At 44.9% G+C, this 17,920-nt stretch overlaps 1 protein-coding gene across 1 annotated transcript; it reads right to left on the bottom strand.

The window, feature by feature from the left end:
- Positions 1–755: 755 nt before the first annotated feature.
- LOC116364226 (uncharacterized) lies at positions 756–17,564 on the bottom strand. The gene is made up of 10 exons (XM_031817479.1): positions 17,065–17,564; positions 14,643–15,089; positions 13,787–14,053; positions 13,413–13,670; positions 13,070–13,315; positions 12,565–12,822; positions 4,310–4,654; positions 3,942–4,211; positions 3,514–3,597; positions 756–3,370 (listed from the first exon to the last, which is right to left on the bottom strand). Exons 1-10 carry the CDS (start codon positions 17,268–17,270, stop codon positions 3,286–3,288), a joined length of 2,466 nt encoding a protein of 821 aa, XP_031673339.1. The 5' UTR covers positions 17,271–17,564; the 3' UTR covers positions 756–3,285.
- Between the last annotated feature and the right edge of the window lie 356 nt (positions 17,565–17,920).

Raw genomic sequence — 17,920 nt, 5'->3', positions numbered from 1 at the left:
CTCCACATTGACTCTGTACCAGTACCCCCTGTATATAGCCTCCACATTGACCCAGTACCGGTGCCCCCTGTATATAGCCTCCACATTGACTCTGTACCGGTGCCCCCTGTATATAGCCTCCACATTGACCCAGTACCGGTGCCCCCTGTATATAGCCTCCACATTGACTCTGTACCGGTGCCCCCTGTATATAGCCTCCACATTGACCCAGTACCGGTGCCCCCTGTATATAGCCTCCACATTGACCCAGTACCGGTGCCCCCTGTATATAGCCTCCACATTGACCCAGTACCGGTGCCCCCTGTATATAGCCTCCACATTGACCCAGTACCGGTGCCCCCTGTATATAGCCTCCACATTGACCCAGTACCGGTGCCCCCTGTATACAGCACTTCATGGTAAAGTCTACACTTGTATTCGGCACATGTGACTAATAAAGTTTGATTTCTTTGAATATGTAATTTAACTAGTACTGCATTTATCAGTAAAGACAACAAGTTAGAACTTTCCAAAAGGAGATTCCGTTGATGTCATTGACCTAATATGGTGCTTCCTGGTAAATGGGCGGGTCCGGCTTTCCCGAGATCTGCCTATCAGAGGAGGAGATGTCTTCAACAAACAACTTTTACATCGTCATGAAAAGAAACACACTTGGGGTGGGATCACATTCATACCAGCAATAACATGAAAGTGATTATTTAGGATTTACTAGTAATGATTTGAACCTTTAGAGAAAACACTGTGACAAACACCAATCATGTGCCTCATGGGACATTTATTAAAAACACAAAAAACGAAATATTCATAAATGATTTAAATGGTCAAAAAATGTAAACATTCGGGAGGTTTTTCTGTTTTGATATCAGAAAACGAAGTCATAAAATGTTTTTGTTTTGTTTTATTTGGATAGAGACAAGTACCAACACATCAACACATTAAACAATCTTCAGATGGACTATAGTGTTTCCCGCCTAAACTCATTTCCAACACCTGTCCCTAGATGGTTGTTATGGAAACAAAAGGAATAGATGGTTGTTATGGAAACAAAAGGAAAGAAATACATCAACTGATAATCACATGAATAGAACGGTACATCAAAGCTGAGACCCGAGAGACTGAGGCTCAGAGACGGAGGGTCCGGTACTTCTATCTCAAGGCCATCAGACTGTTAAACAATCATCACTAGCACTTTAGACTGCTGCAAACATACAAAACATAGTCTTGAAATCACTGGCCATTTTAATAATGGAACAATAGTCACTTTCATAATGTTTACACATCTTGCATTACTCATCTCACATTGTATTCTATTCTACTGTATCTTAGTAAATGCCGCTCTGACATCCATACATTTATATATTCTTAATTCCTTTACTTTAGATTTGTATGTATATGGGTATATGTATTGGGTATATGGGTATATTGGGTATATGTTGTAAAATTGTTGTAAAATTGTTAGATGTTACTGCACTGTTGGAGCTAGAAACACAAGCAATTCGCTACACACGCAATAACATTTACTAAACATGTGATTGTGACCAATAACATCTACTAAACATGTGTATGTGACCAATAACATCTACTAAACATGTGTATGTGACCAATAACATCTACTAAACATGTGTATGTGACCAATAACATCTACTAAACATGTGTATGTGACCAATAACATCTACTAAACATGTGTATGTGACCAATAACATCCACTAAACATGTGAGTGTGACCAATAACATCTACTACATCTGTCTACATCTACTTGTCACCAAACATGTGTATGTGACCAATAACATCTACTAAACATGTGTATGTGACCAATAACATCTACTAAACATGTGACTGTTACAATTAGATTTGATGATATACACAAAGCAAGGTTAAAATTAGATGAAATTGATATTTACCCCTAATATTTACAACAAATGGAGGTACAAGGGTCTTAAAGAGATGCTCCACTACTTTTAAGAAAGTATTTTCTAAACCTCCCACTTTGGGCTGGAGTTTTCAATGTGTATGTGACCCCTCTTTCTTCAGGCAGCTTTGTTCTGACTTGAACTAGGATAGTACTGTGAAGACCGACGCTGGAGACGAGAAGCAAAGTAAGGGTGTGAACATTTAATAACCAACGGACAAGAAACAGAATACGGACATCAGACAAAACAAGAACAGCGTCTGGACAAGGGAAACGCAAATGACAATAACGGTGACACAGGGAAGAAAACTGAGAAACAGACAGATATAGGTAATAAAACAGGTGATTGAGTCCAGGTGAGTCCACTATATATATATATATATATATATATACAGACAGTACCAGTCAAACGTTTGGACACACCTACTCATTCAAAGGGTTTTTCTTTATTTTTACTATTTTCTACATTGTAGAATAATAGTGAAGAAATCAAAACTATAAAATAACACATATGGAATCATGTAGTAACCAAAAATGTGTTAAACAAAATATATTTGAGATTATTCAAAGTAGCCACCCTTTGCCTTGATGACAGCTTTGCACACCATTTGCATTCTCTCAACCAGCTTGATGAGGTAGTCACCTGGAATTACTTTCAATTAACACGTGTGCCTTGTTAAAAGTTCATTTGTGGAATTTTTATCCTTCTTAATAAGTTTGAGCCAATTAGTTGTGTTGTGACAAGGGAGGGGCCCAAATTTGAGATTTTTTGTTTCCAACTGCCGTGTCTTTGTGAGACACGTTGTGGGTGAACGGATGATCTCCGCATGTGTGGTTCCCACTGTAAAGCATGGAGGAGGAGGTGTGATGGTGTGGGGGTGCTTTGCTGGTGACACTGTCAGTGATTTATTTAGAATTCAAGGCACACTTAACCAGCATGGCTACCCCAGAATTCTGCAGCGATACGCCATCCCATCAGGTTTGTGCTTAGTGGAAGTATCATTTGTTTTTCAACGGGACAATGACACAACACACCTCCAAGCTGTGTAAGCAGCCAACATGTGCTCAGCATATGTGGAAACTCCTTCATGACTGTTGGAAAATCATTCCAGGTGAAGCTGGTTGAGAGAATGCCAAGAGTGTGTAAAGCTGTCATCAACAAACAATTGTAGAACACATTCACAGCAATCTGATCAAAACTAAACTATAAATGTCACAAATTGACTGATCACAAAAACATCAAGTATGATTCGCATAAAGCTTTCTATATTGACCACATTATCCTGTTATTATACAACATTATCGTCACCACATGTCAAACCTCTTGTCTGTCAGGAAGGATCTTCTGTCCTGGATTCAGCCTTCTCTTCCTGAACTAAGACCTGATGTTGTTGCACCAGATGTCAAACCTCTTGTCTGTCAGGAAGGGTCTTCTGTCCTGGATTCTGTTGTTGAAGAGTCTATAGAACATGATTATTATGAATCATTATTACATCATTAGACAACACATCTCCATCCTCCAACAGTTGCCCCCAGAAACAAACTCACCCATATGATCTCACACACACACACATGCTCTGCTCACCGTCACACACACCCTTACCGTATGGTGTGTATTGAAGTGTTGGTAGAGACCAGTTGGAGTATTCTGTCAGTCAGAGCATCAGTGATGTCATTGTGGCTCAGGCTACAACAGAGAGAGAGAGAGAAAGAGAGAGAGAGAAATACAGAGAGGGAGACAGAGAGCAAGAGAGAGAGAGACAGAGAGAGAGAGAGAGCGAGAGAGAGCAAGAGAGAGAGAGCAAGAGAGAGAGAGAGAGAGAGAGAGAGAGAAAGAGAGAGAGAGAGAGAGAGAGAGGAGACAGAGAGCAAGAGAGACAGAGAGAACGAGTGATCAGACATTTGTCATCTAGTGTCACACACAGACACACACACACACACACACACACACACACACACACACACACACACACACACACACACACACACACACACACACACACACACACACACACAGTGAAAGCCACTCACTCCAGGACTTGTACTTTATGCAGGTGTGTGATCAGGAGCTGTAGCTGGTGGTCTGTGAGTTGACAGTGGCTGAGGTCCAGTTCTGACAGACCCTCTGAGTGTTCCAGAACCAGGGCCAGAGATCCACAGGCATTCTGGTCCAGCCTGGTCTCACTGAGGTCCAGCTCCCCATCCAGGGCTCTGCACAGGGACTCTGCGTGCCTCAGCAGCCCCTCTTCAATCCCCTCACGCACAAGGTCCAGCAGCTGAAGTAGCAGAGCTTTGCTGGGGCTGAGAGGACAAGAAGCAGAGATAACATTATGACACAGAGTAGGTTTAACTCCTACTGATAAACTAGTTGGTCAAATGTTTGCCTTTGTGTGTCTAACCTCAGCTTGACAATAAGATGAAGGATGGGAAGCAGCTCCCTCAGTGCTCTGTCCTCCACCTCACAGTCTCTTAGGATGAGCTGGACCTGGTTCTGGACCAGCTGGGTGCTGTGTTGATTCTGCTTCAGAACAGAGTGGATGGCCCTGCAGTGGTCAATGGTCAGACACAGAGCCTCCCCTGGGTTCTGAGCAGACAGGTCCACAGAGGAGGAGCAGGACAAGTCCAGCCTGTGTTGCAGAGACCTGAGCAGCCATACTGCTGTTGGTAGTGATGATGGTCCCCCCTGCTGGACCTGAGAGGCAGCACAGCACTGGAGGAAACTCAGCAGTAACCTCCTGTCAACACTACAGAGAGAGAGAGACTTATTTACACGACATCACACATTAAAACACTGATAAAGACAATACAACACTGTTAGTCTGGTCAACTCCCAGGCGATCCCCTTCAATTCTACCCCTAGCTGAGGTAAACCTCTTCGGGCTAGGGGGCAGTATACGGACGTTTGGAGAGCTGGTGTGCCCAAAGTAAGATTCCTGTTTCTCAGACTCAGAAGCTAGGATATGCATACAATTGGTGGATTTGCATAGAAAACATTCTACAGTTTCCAAAACTGTTAAAATAATGTCTGTGACAGAACTGATATGGCAGGCGAATATCTGAAGAAAATCCGACCAGAAAAAAAAAATTAATCACAGGCTTTTATTTCATAAAGCTTTAGAAATCGTCCGTCCACCAGATTGCAATTGATAAAGCTAGTTGTTTGTTTGTTTGTTGTCAACTGTCATTATTCAAGGTTTTGAGGCTATTATTTTGAAAAAAATTAATTTTGACAGTGTGACATCAGTGGTTTTGTGCGCAATGGAGGAGACGCGTACTTGCTAATTTGGCGTTCATATTGAACACAGTCCTTTTGTCACGACTTCCACCGAAGTCGGCTCCTCTCTTCGGGTGCCGTTTGGCGGTCAACGTCACCGGCTAACTAGCCATCGCTGCTCCATTTTTCTATTATCCATTTGTTTTGTCTTTTTCCCTGCACACCTGGTTTACATTCCCAATCTGATCCAACCTCTTGGTGCCATGTCCGCTGTGCCTCGACCAATGCAACCGGAGTTACGCTCTGGATAGTCGATCATTGGAGTCCGGAGTTACCTCTACCCATTCCTCCTGGATCCAGTTCCAGTGGCATGCGTCTCTCCCAGGGATGGGACGGCAGCCCGGAGCCAGGGGTTCATATTACAACTGGACCTGTACCTGGCCACCATTCACCCAGCTCCCTCGGGAAGTACTCGTCTCATGTCTCTCGGGGAGAGCTCTGGAGTGTGGGGAGTCGCGGCGTTGGACCACTTCGAAGAGCGGCTTCGACTTGAGACGGAGCCCTGGAATTCCAAACCTTAGCTGCCGGAGCAGGATGGAACGACAGGGCCCTTATCGACCATTACCGATGCAGCCTGCGCGAGGACGTCAGACGAGAGTTGGCCTGCAGGGATGCCACCATCACCTTTGACCAACTGGTGGATCTGTCCATCCGGTTGGATAACCTGCTGGACACCCACGGACGTCCAGAGAGGGCTCTGTTGGTTCCATCTTCCAACACCACCGCTCCGGTGGAACTGGGAGGGGCTGTGCGTAGGGAGGCTGGAGGAGGGGCCTTCACGTGCAGCATCTGTGGCCGCAGAGGGCCAGACTGCCGGTCGGTGCCGGGTTGGTCCCTCTGGGAGTCGAGGCAGCAGGCAGGGCACTTTGGCATCACCCCAGGTGAGTCTGCACCACTCTCATCCAGAGTCCTCTGTTAACCAACTGTTTGTACCTGTTTGATTGTTTGATTTTTTTGCCGCATGAGGCACTCGTCGATTCAGGCACGGCTGGGAATTTTATCAACAGAGCACTCGCCCTTAGTGTAGGGATTATTATTATTATTCCTGTGGTTAGACCTTTCCCAGTATACGCTCTGGATAGTCGATCATTGGAGTCCGGGCAGATCAGGGAAGCTACTAGCTACTATCTCCCTGGCCTAGGTGACACAGGGAAGGCACGAGGAGAGAATCAGTCTCTTTCTCATAGACTCTCCTGTGTTTCCAGTGGTACTGGGCATTCCCTGGATAGCTCGTCATGACCCCATTTCATGGCAACAGAGGGCTCTCACAGGGTGTTTGCGAGAGTGATCGGGGAGGTGTGTAGTGGTTTCCGTTGGTGCTACCACAGTGAAAAGTCCAGATCAGATCTCCACTGTGCGCATTCCCCCCGAATATGCCGATTTGGATCTCGCCTTCTGTACAGAGATGGCGACTCAGTTACCACTCCATCGACGGGGCGATTGTGCGATAAATCTCCTGGTAGACGCTGCTCTTCCCAGGAGTCATGTGTATCCTATATCGCAAGCGGAGACGGTGGTTATGGAGACATACAGTGGGGAGAACAAGTATTTGATAACCTGCAAAATCGTCAGTGTTTCCTACTTACAAAGCGTGTGATTTTTAAGTAATTAATTAGCATTTTATTGCATGACATAAGTATTTGATACATCAGAAAAGCAGAACTTAATATTTGGTACAGAAACCTTTGTTTGCAATTACAGATATCATATGTTTCCTGTAGTTCTTGACCAGGTTTGCACACATTATAGCAGGGATTTTGGCTCACTCCTCCATACAGACCTTCCCCAGATCCTTCAGGTTTTGGGGCTGTCGCTGGGCAATATGGACTTTCAGCTCCCTCCAAAGGTGTTCTATTGGGTTCAGGTCTGGAGACTGGCTAGGCCACTCCAGGACCTTGAGATGCTTCTTACGGAGCCACTCCTTAGTTGCCCTGGCTGTGTGTTTCGGGTCGTTGTCATGCTGGAAGACCCAGCCACGACCCATCTTCAATGCTCTCACTGAGGGAAGGAGGTTGCTGGCCAAGATCTCGCAATACATGGCCCCATCTATCCTCCCCTCAATACGGTGCAGTCGTCCTGTCCCCTTTGCAGAAAAGCATCCCCAAAGAATGATGTTTCCACCTCCATGCTTCACGGTTGGGATGGTGTTCTTGGGGTTCTACTCATCCTTCTTCTTCCTCCACACATGGCGAATGGAGTTTAGACCAAAAAGCTCTATTCTTGTCTCATCAGACCACATGACCTTCTCCCATTCCTCCTCTGGATCATCCAGATGGTCATTGGCAAACTTCAGACGGGCCTGGACATGCGCTGGCTTAAGCAGGGGGACCTTGCGTGCGCTGCAGGATTTTAATCCATGACGGCGTAGTGTGTTACTAATGGTTTTCTTTGAGACTGTGGTCCCAGCTCTCTTCAGGTCATTGACCAGGTCCTGCCGTGTAGTTCTGAGCTAATCCCTCACCTTCCTCATGATCATTGATGCCCCACGAGGTGAGATCTTGCATGGAGCCCCAGACCGAGGGTGATTGACCGTCATCTTGAACTTCTTCAATTTTCTAATAATTGCGCCAACAGTTGTTGCCTTCTCACCAAGCTGCTTGCCTACTGTCCTGTAGCCCATCCCAGCCTTGTGCAGGTCTATAATTTTATCCCTGATGTCCTTACACAGCTCTCTGGTCTTGGCCATTGAGGAGAAGTTGGAGTCCGTTTGATTGAGTGTGTGGACAGGTGTCTTTCATGCAGGTAACGAGTTCAAACAGGTTCAGTTAATACAGGTAATGAGTGGAGAACAGGAGGGCTTCTTATTAAAGAAACTAACAGGCCTGTGAGAGCCGGAATTCTTACTGGTTGGTAGGTGATCAATTACTTATGTCATGCAATAAAATGCAAATTAAATGCAAATTAATTACTTAAAAATCATAAAATGTGATTTTTCTGGATTTTTGTTTTAGATTCCTTCTCTCACAGTTGAAGTGTACTTATGATAAATATTACAGACCTCTACATGCTTTGTAAGTAGGAAAAAGAAAATCGGCAAAATCGGCAGTGTATCAACTACTTGTTCTCCCCACTGTACATGTTCTTTCGAGATTAGAAAGTTTGTCAGATCTGTTACATACCTGTAATTGTAAAAATATGTATGTATCTGAATCCCTGCGTCAGGGGTATATTTGGTCCCCCACTTCACCCTTCTACTCCAGTTTATTTTTTGTGAAAAAGAAGTCTGCGTCCGTGCATTGATTATAGAAACTGCTTTTTACCAGAGTGTCTCAAAATCACTGTAAGATACAGTTACAGTTACCACGGCGATTGAGTCAAAAAAACTTTTTCACTAAACTGGATCTCAGGAGTGTGTACAACCTGGTGCGTATCCAGGAGGGAGACGAGTGGAAGACGGCGTTTAGTACCACCTCAGGGCATTATGGGTACCTCGTCATGCCGTATGGGTTGATGAATGCTCCATCAGTCTTCAAATCCTTTGTAGACGAGACAGGGACCTGCACGGGCAGGGTGTAGTGGTGTATATCGATGACATTCTAATATACTCCGCTACACGTGCCGAGCATGTGTCCTTGGTGTGCAGGGTAGTTGGACGACTGTTGGAGCATGACCTGTCTGTCAAGGCTGAGAAATGCCTGTTCTTTCAGCAAGCAGTCTACTTCCTAAGGGACCGCATTTCAACCGTGCGTAATTAGCCGACTCCCAACACGGTAAAGGAGGTGCACCGATGTTTAGTGTTTGCCAATTACTACTGGAGATTTATCCAGGATTTTGGCCAGGTGGCTGCTCCCATTACCTCACTACCGAAGGGGGGTCAGGTACGGCTGCAGTGTTCGGTTGAGGCGGACAGAGCTTTTGGGCAACTAAGGGCTCTGTTTACCTCGGCTTCCATGCTGGCCCATCCAGATTCCTCTTTGGAGTTCATAGTGGAGATCAACGCGTCTGAGCCTGGGATAGGAGGAGTGCTCTCTCAGCATTCGGGCATGCCATCGAAGCTCCGCCCCTGTACTTTCTTCTTGAAGAAGCTCAGCCCGGCGGAGCGAAACTATGATGACCGGAGTTGTGTGCTGTAGTTAAAGCTTTGAAGGCATGGAGACCTTGGCTTGAGGGGGCTAAACACCCTTTCCTCATCTGGACTGACCACCGCAACCTGGAGTACATCCGGGCAGTGAGGAGACTGAATCCTCATCAGGCAAGGTGGGCCATGTTCTTTACCCTGTCCTACAGACTTGGTTCCCAGAATGTTAAGGCAGACGCACTGCCCCGACTGTATGACGCAGAGGAGCGGTCCATAAATCAGACTCCCATACTCCAGGCTTTCTGCTTGGTTGTGCCGGTCATCTGGGAGCTGGACGTGGACATTGAGCAGGCATTGCGTACAGAGCCCGCTCCCTCCCAGTGTCCCGTTGGGCGTCTGTACGTTCCGTCTGCTGTCCGGGACCAGTTTATCTATTGGGCCCACACGTCACCCTTCTCTGGTCATCCGGGGATCGGTCGGATGATGCGCTGTCTAACTGGGAAGTACTGGTGGCCCACCTTGGCAAAGGATGTGAGGGTTTATGTTTCCTGCTGCTCGGCAGTGTAAGGCTCCTACACTTCGCCCAGTGTAAGGCTCCTAGATACCTGCCCAGAGGTAAGCTACATCCCTTAGCCATTCCACAACGGCCTTGGTCACATCTGTGGATTTTTCGACGGATCTTCCTCCCTCACAGGGAACTACCATGATCCTGGTCGTTGTGGATCATTTCTCTAAGTCCTGTCATCTCCTCCCTCTGCCCGGGATACCTACGGCTCTACAGACTGTGGACAGACCCTGTTTACAAACGTCTTCCGGCACTACGGGTGCCTGAGGATATAGGGTCTGATCGAGGTCCCCAGTTCACTTCGAGAGTCTGGAGGGCGTTCATGGAACGTCTGGGGGTCTCGATTAGTCTCACCTCAGGTTTTCACCCTGAGAGTAATGGGCAGGTGGAAAGAGTGAACCAGGATGTGGGCAGGTTCATGCGGTCCTATTGCCAGGACCGGTCAGGGGGAGTGGGTGGCGTTCGTGCCCTGGGCAGAGATGACGCAGAACTCGCTCTGCCACTCCTCCACTAACCTCTCCCCCTTTCAATGTGTATTGGGGTACCAACCGGTTCTGGCACCGTGGCATCAGAGTCAGACCGAGGCTCCCGAGGTGGACGATTGGTTCAGACGAGCAGAGGAGACAGGGGAAGCCGCCCATGGTCACGTCACCGCAGTGAGGCCCCGGTGTTCGCACCGTGGGACCGGGTCTGGCTCTCGACCCGAAATCTGCCCCTCCGCCTGCCCTGCCGGAAGCTGGGTCCGCGGTTTGTGGGGCCATTTAAAGTCCTTAGGAGTGTGAACGAGGTTTGTTATAGGTTACAGCTTCCCCCCAATTACCGTATTAACCCCTCGTTCCATGTGTCTCTCCTCAGGCTGGTGGTGGCTGGCTCCAGGAGTGTGAGGTGTGGGAGGTTCCTCCACCCCATTTGGACATCCATGGGGCTCCAGCGTACTCTGTCTGTTCTATCCTGGATTCGAGGCATCGGGTGAGGGGCCTTCAGTACCTCGTGGAGTGGGAGGGGTCCAGAGGAGAGGTGCTGGGTGCTGGTGGCAGATGTGTTGGACCTTGAACTTCTACGGGACATCCATCGTCATCGGCCGGATCTCCCTGCGCCTCGCCCTCCGGGTCATCCCCGAGGCCGGTGTCAGCGTGCCGCTGGAGTCATGCGTCAAGGGGGAGGGGTACTGTCACGACTTTCACCAAAATCAGCTCCTCTCCTTGTTCAGGCAGCGTTCGGCGTCAACGTCATTGGCTTTCGCCGCTCCATTTTTTTTTATTATCCATTTGTTTAGTCTTTTTTCCCCTGCACACCTGGTTTACATTCCCAATCACACTGCATGTATTTATTCCTCTGTTTTCATGTCATTGTGTGTGACTGCTTTATGTAGTGCTTGTTGCACGTTCGTTCTGGTGCACGTCGGGTTTTTTGTTTATATCAAACTGTTATCACTGCCACCAGTTACAATGTAGAATGTTTAAACATTGTAGTAGGAATATTTTAATGATGTCACAATGTAGAATGTTTAAACATTGTAGTAGGAATATTTTAATGATGTCACAATGTAGAATGTTTTCACATTGTAGAAGGAGTATTTTAATGATGTCACAATGTAGAATGTTTTCACATTGTAGAAGGAGTATTTTAATGATGTCACAATGTAGAATGTTTTCACATTGTAGAAGGAGTATTTTAATGATGTCACAATGTAGAATGTTTAAACATTGTAGTAGGAATATTTTAATGATGTCACAATGTAGAATGTTTAAACATTGTAGTAGGAATATTTTAATGATGTCACAATGTAGAATGTTTTCACATTGTAGAAGGAGTATTTTAATGATGTCACAATGTAGAATGTTTTCACATTGTAGAAGGAGTATTTTAATGATGTCACAATGTAGAATGTTTTAACATTGTAGTAGGAATATTTTAATGATGTCACAATGTAGAATGTTTTCACATTGTAGAAGGAGTATTTTAATGATGTCACAATGTAGAATGTTTTAACATTGTAGTAGGAGTAGTTTAATGATGTCACAATGTAGAATGTTTTAACATTGTAGTAGGAGTAGTTTAATGATGTCACAATGTAGAATGTTTTCACATTGTAGAAGGAGTATTTTAATGATGTAGCATCCGCTACACCTTTCCGTATGAAATATGATAATTTATTTACATTTTAGACAACCTGAAGGTGATATACGTTGTTTGACTTGTTTCGCCGAAGTTTGCTGGTAGCTTTTAGAACTTCTTTGTCTGCATTTTTCAACGAGAGAAACCGGTGGATTACTGAGTCAAGCGCAGACTTCTTTTGGATTTAAAGAAGGACTTTATCGAACAAAAGGACCATTTGTGATGTTTCTGGGAATCGTATGATTGCAACCAGCTGAAGATCTTCAAAGGCAAGTGATACATTTAATCGCTATTTCTGACTTTCGTGATGGCTCTGCTTGGATTGAAACTGAATGTATTGCTTTTGTGTGTCGTCAGATAATTTTCACTGTAAAGCTATTTTGAAATCTGACACAGCGGCTGGATTAACAAGAAGTGTTTTAATGATTTTAAATGATGTAAGACACATGTCATGAAGGTTTAATATTATGAAGTTAGTGTTTTTTGAATTTCGCACTCCGCAATTTACAGGATGTTGTCAAATCGATCCAGTTAACGGGATTCTAGCCGTAGGGGATTCCTAAGAGGTTTTAAGGTTAGTACTAAGGTTTAGAGGTTAAATTAGAGGTTAAATCAGTCAGGAAGTGGAAAGCCTCATAGTTCTATCCATTCTAGCAGGGTCAAAGAGTGCCAACTGAACCTGAGTTGGGAGACTCTGTCCAGAAGAGGCAGGATGCTCTCTATCTCCCCCGGTGGTATGGAGGTCCACAGCAGGTTGATTTTGACTTGGTGGCTGTGCTGCAGGGTAAAACACAGAGCGGTACAGTCCACTCTGTCCAGCTCTCTGCTGTTCAGGTTGATCCAATGGTCTGAAGACCTCAACAAACTGGACACACAGTCACTGTCTCTACTGTCATAGATCTGTCTGATGGAGGACTTTACAAAGCTGGAACTGGACCTGAACAAACATGGAGAAAGGATTGTTGTGGTTATGTCAAGGTTTTATAAAGGATAACTCACATAGTAACAACTGGCTGGATAGAACATTAATAATTAAAGACTATAAATATTGAATCAAGATCTCCCACCTCTTGAATAAAACCCTAATGATATTACAGAGGAAAACTCAGAACAACATGTCACTGGATACAAATAGTTATTTTATTATTTCTAGAAAGTCTGAACAGAGAAAGAAGTTCAACCACCTCTTGAGAGTAACCCTTCCCAGAAAGGGGAGAAGATCTGAGATGTGCTTCTCTAGAAGCCTGTTCTTCCTGAGGTCCACAATGATGTTGTGGGTTGAATGCTGCAGCAGAGAGAGAAGCACTTCCCAGTCCAGCCTGCAGGAGGTCAGGTCTCCACCAACCTTCTCCAGGAACCACTGAGTCAAGTCCTTGTCCTGAGCTTCATACACAACTACAGTCAGCTGCTGCAGAGTGTCTGAGTTCAGTCTAGGAGGTTGGAACATACAGGCTGTCAGAAATATGAAGAAAAACACATGAATGACGTTACTATTTCTACTTTAAAAAACATCAGCTTCAGACTGACCTGAGAGAGAGAGGTCCCTGGTGACACAGCAGTGTGATGAGAGAGTGACCCTGGATGCAGAAGTCAGTCAGGTCCAGACACTGAACCCTCCAGAATCTCAGCAGGGATGCCACACTACTCAGAGCCCTGGATAACACTCTCTCTGGTGGCTGGCTGGTCTTTAGGTCCAGGGAGAGCTCTGGGACAGTCAGTGAAGTAGCACCTCTCCCTGTCCTCCTAACCAGTCTGGACAGTTTCACTGCCACACCCACATTCAGCCTGGAATGAAAAGACAAAACGCAAGTCACTTGAAACAGAGAAACCTTGTCAGATAAATACTCAGTAGGAGAATCAACTATTGAATAGACCTGTAAAAGCTGTCTTCCTGAACATACCTGAGCTTGTGGAGCTTTGACTCATGTCTCAAAAGAAGTGCGGCTCCTTGGAGAGAGATCTTGCTGGGGGTGAGAGTGAGGTCCACACTGGAGGCACAGAGACCCAGGACTCTCCCCACAGACCTGCAGGTTTTCCTGGGTAACACTCCTCCCAGTGACAGGCTGGAGCCCAAGGCCTGGAGGAGAGAGGCCAACTGCTGGTCCTCCTCTCTGGACCTCACAGGGATGGACTCACACACAGTCTGGAAGAACCTTTCATCTTCACAGCTGAAACAGCAAAACATGGGGGACATCAAATCAGACATTTAGGAGACAGTGACGTCCAAAAGTATGGGGACAGTGACACATTTTATGTTGTTTTGGCTCTGTACTCCAGCACTTTCTAAACGGTGAAAATGACATTAAAGCTGGCAGTCTGACCTTTAACCTCAGTCAGTGAATCATGTCAAAGTGTACAGAGAGAAAATAACAAATGTGTCCATGTCCCAATACTTTGACCTCACTGTACATGAATACCTGCCTGTCATATGGAAATATAATACCATGTCACAGAGAAAGTTACATAATATACAAGACATTTGGTTTTATAGATTAGATATTCTGAATATAAACGTTCAGATTCTTAAAGGTAAACAAGATTTCTAAAAGACAAATGTCTAGCATCACATAATTAAGAAAAATGTACAATATATGACAAAACTCCATAATATCGGTGTTACAACAGCAACATTTGTTCTGTTTTGAAAGATATATGAATACAAAAATAAAATGAATGACATTTAGTAACATTTGAAATCTTGGTATAAATGTTACTAGCATCACATAATCACTAACCACTACACATGTTCAGACTCACCTCAGCTGTGAGATGTAGGGAAGACACTGAAGGAAACTCCTCACTTCACGCTCTTCATCTGACCAGCGTTTCAGCTCTACTGGTTTCTTCTCTGGTTGGAGTTTCAGCATTTCTAGGAGGAGGGAGGCCTTTCTCTTTCTGAGGTCTATGGACCAGACTGCAGGAGCTGACTGGTAAAGTGGCTGTAATGCTGGAAGGAAACTCCTGCCTGTTTGAGTCTCATAGTCCTTCACATGTGAGTACAGATCCAGCAGGAAATCACATTGATATTCCTTACTCTCATCATCATAATCATCATCACAGAAGGGAAAGGTGCTGTAAGTCCACACTGATGATACCAGCTTCAGTGTCTTCTCTCCTGTCTGCTCCTCCCACTCTGCTGCTTGAGACAGGAGATCCACCAGGAACTTGATCTGCTTTGAGGTATCAAACCACCATGGACAGAAACTGCAACAAGGACAGTAACAGCTGATTCAGACATGGATGAACACATGAAACCAGTCATAGATAAAGATATATGAAGTAGTTATAGATTTACATAATATGATTTGGTTGTATGTAAAAGTATCTAATATTAGAAACATTCACATTATATATGAAGTAGTTATACAATTAAAAACATATATATTTTACCTTCATTTAACTAGAACAAATTCTTATTTTCAATAACGGCCTAGGAACAGTGGGTTGACACTAACTACTAGGCTTTCTGATAATGTGCTTTGGTTATATGTCAAAGTATTTAATATTAGAAACATTCACATTAGTTATCTGTGACATTTAGTAATGCAGATTTAGTTATGTCAGGAAATGGGCTGATAAATGTTCCCAGATTCACCAACATGTGTAGTTTTATATGGAGCCTTCACTGTGTGCTGCCACTTTGCATCAGCAGTCAGAAAGGAGACTCTCTGGGGGGCAGTTTGATAGTGGTGATGCTGCACAACTCTGGTTTATTTTCTCTCTCTCTCTCTATTCCCTATCCCTCTTCCCTCTACCTTCTCTCTCTTCCATCTCCTTTATCTCTCTCTCTTACCTTTCCTCTCTCTCTCTTACCCCTCCTCTCTCTCTCACCTCTCCTCTCTCTCTTACCTCTCCTCTCTCTCTTACCTCTCCTCTCTCTTCTCTCTCTCTACCCCCTCTCTCTCTTGTCCATCTCTCTTTCTTCCCTCTCTCTCTTCCCTCTCCTCTCTCTCTCTCCCCCCTCGCTCTCTCTCTCTTACCTTTCCTCTCTCTCTCTTACCCCTCCTCTCTCTCTCACCTCTCCTCTCTCTCTTACCTCTTACCTCTCCTCTCTCTTCTCTCTCGCTACCCCCTCTCTCTCTTGTCCATCTCTCTTCTTCCCTCTCTCTCTTCCCTCTCTCTCTCCTCTCTCTCTCCCCTCTCTCTCTCTTGTCTATCTCTTCCCTCTCCTCTCTCTTCCCTCTCCTCTCTCTCTCCTCTCTCTCTTCTCTCTCTCTTCTCTCTCCTCCCTCTCTCTCCTCTCTCTCTCTACCCTCTCTCTCTCTCCTATCTCTCTCTCTCTCTACCCTCTCTCTCTCTCTCCTTCCTCTCTCTCTCTCCCTCTCTCTCTCTCTACCCTCTCTCTCTCTCTCTACCCCTCTCTCTCTCTCTCTCTCTCTCTCTCTCTCTCTCTCTCTCTCTCTCTCTCTCTACCCTCTCTCTCTCTCTCCTTCCTCTCTCTCTCTCCCTCTCTCTCTCTCTCTCCAGGACTTTAAACAGCAGCAGACTTTATCATTGTTTTCAATGCTCTTCCCTTTGAGGTGCAGCGTGGCTGGACTATCATTGCCCTGCCAGATGTATTTGGGTTGACATTTTAGTTAAAGGGAGGATTCTTGCCAGTTTATTGTGTCTTGTTATTTGAACTCTATTGATGTGGTACTAATGACATGTGGCCCAGAAGATTGTGGACATTTTAAGGCCTTTGTTTGTCTATGACCCCCCCACCATTCATACCCTCTGCACTCCTCCACTGGGAGGTAATACAGATTACTGTAAATCCTCTCATGTTGATGACTGGGTTCTTTCTTGTAAATTGTTTCTATGAAGTTGCCATTAAATTGCTCTGCCATCATTATTGTATGAGGTATTATTGGTGGGGTTCCCCCTGTGCTGTGATGGGTGTTTTATATGGTGAGTCTTATCTTTTCTCTCCACTGGCTATCTGGCTAACAGGCTACAGTCTAGACAGTCTCTTCTGCTGATGTGTGCGTGTGTGGTAGTGGGTCTCTCTCTATCCTACTCTTTTCCTTTCTGCAGGGTTAATACCTGCCTGGCACCCAAACTAAATATTTACCTTTACCCCTCTCTAACAATATGATACAATATTTACCAACACTTGAAGTTTAATATGTCAGATGTTTCTACAAGATAATAACCACTAGCATCACATGATCACTAACCACCACATGTTCAGACTCACCTCAGCTGTGAGATGTAGGGCAGACACTGAAGGAAACTCCTCACTTCACTCTCTTCATCTGACCAGCCCTGCAGCTCTACTGGTTTCTTCTCTGGTTGGAGTTTCAGCACTTCTAGGAGGAGGGAGGCCTTTCTCTCTGAGAGGTCTATGTACCAGACTGCAGGACTGGCTGACTGGTAAACTGCCTGTAATGCTGGAAGGACCATCCTGCCTGTTTGAGTCTCATAGTCCCTCACACGTGAGTACAGATCCAACAGGAAATCACTCTGTTTATAATTGTCTCCATGGCGATAAGGAAAGGTTCTGTAAGTCCACACTGATGATACCAGCTTCAGTGTCTTCTCTCCTGTCTGCTCCTCCCACTCTGCTGCTTGAGACAGGAGATCCACCAGGAACTTGATCTGCTTTGAGGTATCAGACCTCTCTGGAGAGAAACTGCAACAAGGACAGTAACAGCTGATTCAGACATGGATGAACACATGAAACCAGTCATAGATAAAGATATATGAAGTAGTTATAGATTTACATAATATGATTTGGTTGTATGTAAAAGTATTTAATATTAGAAACATTCACATTATATATGAAGTAGTTATACAATTAAAAACATATATATTTTACCTTCATTTAACTAACAAATTCTTATTTTCAATAACGGCCTAGGAACAGTGGGTTGACACTAACTACTAGGCTTTCTGATAATGTGCTTTGGTTATATGTCAAAGTATTTAATATTAGAAACATTCACATTAGTTATCTGTGACATTTAGTAATGCAGATTTAGTTATGTCAGGAAATGGGCTGATAAATGTTCCCAGATTCACCAACATGTGTAGTTTTATATGGAGCCTTCACT

Source organism: Oncorhynchus kisutch, unplaced genomic scaffold, assembly GCF_002021735.2.
Source record: "Oncorhynchus kisutch isolate 150728-3 unplaced genomic scaffold, Okis_V2 scaffold1042, whole genome shotgun sequence".
Lineage (NCBI taxonomy): Eukaryota > Metazoa > Chordata > Actinopteri > Salmoniformes > Salmonidae > Oncorhynchus > Oncorhynchus kisutch.
This window is presented reverse-complemented; position numbering and strand designations above follow the sequence as displayed.